This window comes from Oryctolagus cuniculus, chromosome 11, assembly GCF_051225735.1.
Source record: "Oryctolagus cuniculus isolate XC-2025 breed Fujian yellow rabbit chromosome 11, ASM5122573v1, whole genome shotgun sequence".
NCBI classification, from domain to species: domain Eukaryota; kingdom Metazoa; phylum Chordata; class Mammalia; order Lagomorpha; family Leporidae; genus Oryctolagus; species Oryctolagus cuniculus.
The window spans coordinates 11,254,030-11,260,538 of record NC_142877.1 but is presented as its reverse complement, the minus strand read 5'-3'; the positions used below and the strand labels follow the sequence as shown (position 1 = coordinate 11,260,538).

At 56.5% G+C, this 6,509-nt stretch overlaps 1 protein-coding gene across 1 annotated transcript in view; it reads right to left on the bottom strand.

The window, feature by feature from the left end:
- Nucleotides 1-6,509, bottom strand: part of ZNFX1 (zinc finger NFX1-type containing 1) — a 26,779-nt gene continuing 20,270 nt past the window's right edge. Inside the window, exons 11-14 of the mRNA XM_051844938.3 lie at nucleotides 5,963-6,108; nucleotides 5,094-5,204; nucleotides 4,688-4,783; nucleotides 1-2,565 (exon numbers count right to left, since the gene is read on the bottom strand). Coding sequence (XP_051700898.3) covers nucleotides 124-2,565; nucleotides 4,688-4,783; nucleotides 5,094-5,204; nucleotides 5,963-6,108 — 2,795 coding nt within the window. The 3' untranslated portion in view covers nucleotides 1-123. The remainder of the gene's footprint in view (nucleotides 2,566-4,687; nucleotides 4,784-5,093; nucleotides 5,205-5,962; nucleotides 6,109-6,509) is intronic.

Below are 6,509 nucleotides of genomic sequence, written 5' to 3'. Positions count from 1 at the left end.
GGGTGAATCTAGAAATAAATGTGGGCAAGCCCTAAAAGTGGATCCTTAAACAGGTGCCAGGACTAAAGGACAAGCGTAGAAAACTGGACGCTGGAGCTGAGCCCAGCCGCCGTGCGCCCCTCCCTACACCATTCTCTGGATCTCCTCAAAGTTCATCAGGTTGTTGGCCGTGTCCGACCAGGCAGGGTGCTGGGCTCCGTCCATCTCAGAAGCCAGCTGGTTGCTCCGTTCCAGTGTGTGGTTTACGCCGCCAATCACCTCCTTACAGTCAGGACAAGTGGCCCGCTGCATGGCCCCCCCACAGTCGCCAATCACGTAGATGTGGCCATTGGGGCACTTGAACCAGTGGCCCCGAGGCAAGCCCATGGCCCTGACGATCTGCACCCGCTCCTCCTCCGAGATGCCCAGGCCAGAGGAGGGCAGGTGGGCCTTCAGCGCCTTCATCTTCCTCTGCACAAGCTCCTCATCCTCCGGGGTGAACTTGGACGTTCTCTCCAGGACATCCCGGAGCCTGTGGACTTCCTCTGCGACCTGACCCTTCAGCCTGCCCTCCGCCATCTTGCAGCTGCTCAGGAGGCTCAGCAGGTATGTGAGCCTCTGCATCTCACTCTGCAGGTCCCTCAGCTCCTGGCTGGTGAAGCTCAGGCGCTTCCTGGCCAGCCAGCTGTGCACCTGCTCCAGCCGAGTCCTCACTCCGTCTCGTTCCAACACATGCACTTTCTTCAGGGAATCCCAGAGGCTGGCCAGGCGGTCGTAGAAGCTGATGTAGTTCTCCACAAGGCCCAGGTCCCTGACCGACAGACTCTCCTGCGCCAGCTTCTCGCTCAGCATCAGGAAGTCTTCCGGAAGCTGCTGCTGCAGGAGGTGCTTCCCCGCCAGCAGGGCCTGTAGGCGCTGCTGGTCGGCTGTGATCTCCCTGGCTGAGCCCTGGATCCTTTCCTTGACCACCTCGATCTCCTCCAGCCGCTGCTTGATGCTGGCTCCGTACCGCAGGTTCTTGCGGATGGGCACCTGGCAGACCGGGCACACCTTCAGCCTGATGGCGACCTCGTCCTCCTTCTGCTCGTTCATGTAGCGGTCCAGGGCCTGCACCTCGAAGAAGTGGCTGCAGTCTTCCAGCTGCACGAAGCGGGCGTCGGGCTCGTCCTCAAAGCCGAAGAAGATCTGCGTGACCTCGTCCTGGTGGCAGACGCGACACTTCTTGGGGCACGGCTCCCCACACAGGCCGATGCAGGGGTGGCCACAAGCCAGCAGCTTAGTACAAGGCACATAGCACGGCGGTCGGTTGCAGGGCTCGGAGCAGAGTTTGGTGCACTGGTAGTGCTGGCAGCGCCAGATACACGGCTCCACGCAGGGGGTGCAGAGCTCCCCACACTTTTTTTTGCACTGGCTGTGCACACAGCGGTTCTGGCACGTGCGCTGGCAGGGTGGGCACTCGCCGATGCACGGCTCCTGGCACTTGTGAGAGCAGATGAGCAGGCGCTTGCACGGCTGCCGGCAGCGTTCGTGGAAGCGCCCTTCACAGCAGCTGTGGCAGGAGCCGGGGCAGGGATGCCCACAGTCCAAGACGGTGCTGCACCTGCTGGTGCACTTGACCGGCAGGCCATACTTGATATCCTCCACGTTGCCACACTTCTCCTTCTGGCTGTGCCCACACTTGAGCTTCACGGTGACCATTTCTGAACACAGCCGCACACAGTCCTCGCCACAGGAGTGGGTGCACCTGTGCCCACACCTCAGGACCTTGGGACAAGGCTCCTGGCAGCAGAAATCGGCCTCCGACATGGAACAAGGGACCATCTGCTGGTGGCCACAGCGGGAGATGGTTTTAGGCACCTTCACCTGGCAAGGCTGACACTCCTGGAAGCACACGAGGGGGCACCGGTGCCCGTCCTGGCAAAGCACCTTCTGGCACGGCTTCATGCACTGGAACTCCTTGTGCGCGGAGTCGTAGGGGTGGCAGGCGCGGGTGCACACGTGCCCACAGTCCAGCCGGAACTCGCAGGGCAGGCTGCAGCCCCCTTCGGGCACTTTCTGGAAGTCGGAAGCTTTGGACACTGACGTGTGGGTCTCAGGATGGTTCTGGCAGCAAAGCCGGAGGGCGGGGCCTATCTGGTTGTTCTCTCGGAGGGTGTGGATGATCCTGCTCCACAGGGGCACCTTGGCCAGCATCTGCATGTTTCCGATACAGTACATGCCCTTCTTGGCGCGCGACAGGGCCACACAGATGCGGTTGGCTATCTGCAGGAAGCCCACCTTGCCCTCCTGGTTGCTGCGCACCAGAGAGAGGAGCACGATGTCATTCTCCTCCCCTTGGTATTTGTCCACGACGTGGACCCTGACCCCAGCGAACGTCTTGGTGGGCATGAGCTTGCGCAGGCAGAAGAGCTGCCCGGTGTAGGTGGTGAGGATGGTGATCTGGGAAGGCAGGTACTCCTGGCACAGGAAGTACTTGCACAGCTCCACCACAAAGTGAGCCTCGTGCTGGTTCTGATGGCTTTTGCCCTCTTGGATCTCCTGTTCCGGAAAGGTGTGTTCTATGAAGAAAAGGTTGGACGAGACCCCCTGAAGAGGCAAAGCAGTGACACGTTAGCAGGTTCACTCGGGGCACGACTTCCCCCAGCTCATGCACACTGGCCACAGCCCCTGCTCCAGAGAGAGACCCCGGAGGTCTCCACCACCTCTCATCACCGTCTCATTACGAAGTCAGTTATCACGTGCTTTGTTTCAGGGCCATAGCAAATGGACCAAGAATTCACTTTAGTTTGGTTTGATATTAATACTCACAACAGCCATCCATGATGCAAACGTTACAGCTTACGGAACAAGCAGCAGTTTCATAATGATGAAGACGATGACAGAGCCAAACTTACCAAAGGACTTCAAAAGGTTCATGGACAATGGAATGAAAAGGTAAATTTGTTTTGCTGCAAAAACTGCTGAAATCCATGTATATACAAAGGGTCTTCAAAAAGTTCATGGGAAACGTATATTCTGAAGAAACTGCACACGGATTTCCACACTACTTTTGCAGCAAGGAGTGAGTGAGTGTTCAGCCTAGTGGCTGCGATGCCTGTGCCCACACCCCCGGGTGTCTAGGCCTGGTTCCTGGCTCAGGCTGCTGACTCCAGCTTCCTGCCTGTGCGCACAGTGGGAGGCAGGCAGTGGTGACAGCTCAAGTGACCGGGTTCCTGCCACCCATGCGGCAGATCTGGTTTGTGTTCCCGACGCCTAGCTCCAGGCCCTGCCCAATCCTGCCATGCAGGAATCTGGTGAGCAGGTGAACCAGCGGATGGGAGCTCTGTCTGCCTCTCAAAATTATTAAATGTTTACTTTTGTGTCAAAATAACATTATCTTGTGGGGCTGGCGCTGTGGTGCAGGGTCAAGCTGACACCTGCAACTCCAGCATCCTACATCCAAGTGCCGGCTTGAGTCCCAGATGCTCTGCTTCTGATCCAGCTTCCTGCTAATGCACGGGGAAGGGGGTGGAGGACGGCCCGGGTGCTTGGGCCTCTGCCACCCATGTGCGAGACCTGGGTGGAGTTGCTTGCTGGCTCCTCGCTTCAGCCTGGCCCAAACCTGGATGTTGTAGGCATTTGGGAAGTAAACTAGTGGATGGAAGATCTTTCTGTCTCTCCCTCTCTGATGCTCTGCTTCTCAAATAAATAAATACTTTTTTTTTTTTGACAGGCAGAGTGGACAGTGAGAGAGAGAGACAGAGAGAAAGGTCTTCCTTTGCCGTTGGTTCACCCTCCAATGGCCGCCACGGCCGGCGCGCTGCGGCCAGTGCACCGCGCTGATCCAATGGCAGGAGCCAGGAGCCAGGTGCTTTTCCTGGTCTCCCATGGGGTGCAGGGCCCAAGCACCTGGGCCATCCTCCACTGCACTCCCGGGCCACAGCAGAGGGCTGGCCTGGAAGAGGGGCAACCGGGACAGAATCCGGCGCCCCGACCGGGACTAGAACCCGGTGTGCCGGCGCCGCTAGGCAGAGGATTAGCCTAGTGAAATACATGTTTTTTAAAAATTATTTTTCAAGTTTTCTATGAGGTTTCTTAAGTGCTGACAGCATAATACTGTCTCTGTCAAAGCAGTAATGGGACGGGGTGGGAGCCACTATTCTCACCATACAGAAGACAACCCTGAGACTCACAAGTCCTGTGGGACCCACACAGATGCGTTTTTTTTTTTTTTTTTAGACAGGCAGAGAGGACAGTGAGAGAGAAAGACAGAGAGAAAGGTCTTTCTTTTTCTTTTGGTTCACCCCTCAAGTGGCCGCTACAGTCAACGTGTTGCGACTGGTGCGCTGCACTGATCCGAAGCCAGGAGCCAGGTGCTTCTCCTGGTCTCCCATGCGGGTGCAAGGACTTGGGCCATCCTCCACTGCCCTCCCGGGCCACAGCAGAGAGCTGGCCTGGAAGAGGGGCAACTGGGACAGAATCCAGCGCCCCGACCGGGACTAGAACCCGGTGTGCCGGCGCCGCAGGAGGAGGATTAGCCAAGTGAGCCGTGGCGCCAGCCGTCACACAGATCCTCTTACTAAGCATCAGAGCTGGGTTGAAACAGCCGGATCTGTGTTCCCAGTTTCTATCCTCCTTCTCCCCCCAAAGCCTTCCTTTCATCCCGAGGGAAAGGCAGCCTCCAGGGTTGCTGGCACCACCCCCGAGAGAACACACAGGACAGACTCACCTTGATATTCTCGTATTTGAGAACGGAGGGGTGATTCTCCAGGTCCTGGTAGATGTGCGGGGTCAGGAGGCGGGCGATCTCAGGACGCATGCGGTGCTGAAACAACCCACGGCTCTCGTTAGGGACGAGGCTAGGGGACAAATGGACTTCTCCGGTGGCGGAGCTGGGTGACGTTTGACAAGAGTAACCAGGAGACAGAGGGCGATGGGAACAGCCCTCTCGTCCTACAAACACTCAACACTTAACAAGGGTGACCTTGCAGTGTTTTACAACAGAAAGCAAGTTTGGCCCAGGCATTTCATTACCTAACCCAGTTTCGTTTTTATGAGTCTGTCCTTGCTGGCAGTTGGCGGGCTCCCAAGTCTTTCCCCAGGTATTCAGGAGTAATGGAGGCCCAGTTTCTCACCTGGTAATTCAGACGGACAAAGGGAATGTTGACTTTGACCAGCCGTTCAAAAAGGGACACCTCAAGGTTGAAGTTCTTGGCCAGGTCATACACGTTGGCGCTGGGGCGTAGCTGAGAAGAGAGACATGGCTGAGGATTCTCTATTGAAAATGTATCTTAACCATCTATCTTCTGTCTGTCCATCCATCTGTCCTCCATCCGCCCACAAATGGTTTTCCACTCTTCTAGGAGCTGAGAGGTTAGGGATTGATAGTGACAAAGGCTGCAGAGAACTAAGGGTGCTGTGACAGCGGACCCAAAAGGTGGGAGTCTGTAGTCTTCCTGCCAGTGACATCTAAGTTGATGGCAGCATGGAAACTGCTAGTCAATCCCTTACTTGGAAAGCGAGTCAGAACAGGGAGCAGGAAGGATGGGGTAGGACAGCTGAGCAAAATGAGATGAAGCCAGACAATCACCTTTTTCTTCCTAGGCCACTTTAAGAAGCTTGATTTTTATGGTAAGTTCAATGGAAAACCATGAGAGCATTTCAAACTGAGGACGGTGTTAGGATCTGATTTACCTTCTTAAAAAAAAAAAAATTCACTCTGGCTCCTTCATGGAGAACAGATTACAGGAAAGCAACAGTGCGGGCTGGGAGACCAGGGAGCAGGGCACAGTCCACGTGAGAGGCCGTGGTGAATTAGGGAAACAGCAGAAAGAACTGATGAGGCTCCCTCTAAAATAACCCCCAAACCAACAGCCCTTGCTCATCGACTGAACACGGAGGGCAGAGAAAGCATCCCAAGACCCACCAGAGAGCTAGAGGCCTGCTGAACGGAGAAGCCAGGTGTTTCCGAGAGCCCGCCCCCCTCCCGCGATGCTGGCTTTACCTGCTGGTGGTCCCCAATCAGAATCAGGTGTTGGCAGGCCTTGCTCAACGTGGCGATGGTGTGGGCCTCCAGGACCTCGGCGGCCTCCTCCACAATCACGATGCGTGGCTCCACCTTCTGCAGAATCTGACGGTATTTGGCAGCACCTCAAGGTGGGGAGGGGGGAGACTGAGCTGAGACATGGACTCTGCCATCTCCACCCACCCTCCCTGGCTCTGGGTCAGTGACAACGAGGGCCTCCTATCTCCCCAGGGCTGTGGTGACCATCCAATGACAGCACTAGTGCTGGGTGGTCTTCACAGCATTACACCCATGCTGGTCACTGCTGGAGTTTCTAACAGCAGGAGCGAATGAGTACTGTTCACTAAGAGAGCCCAAGGAGCCAGTGCTGTGGTGTAGCAGTCAAAGCCGCTGCCTGCAGTGCCGGCCTCCCATATGGGCGCTGGTTCAAGTCCTGGCTGCTCCACTTCTGATCCAGCTCTCTGCTATGGCCTGGGGAAGCAGCAGAAGATGGCCCAAGTATTTGGGGCCCTGCACCCATGTGGGA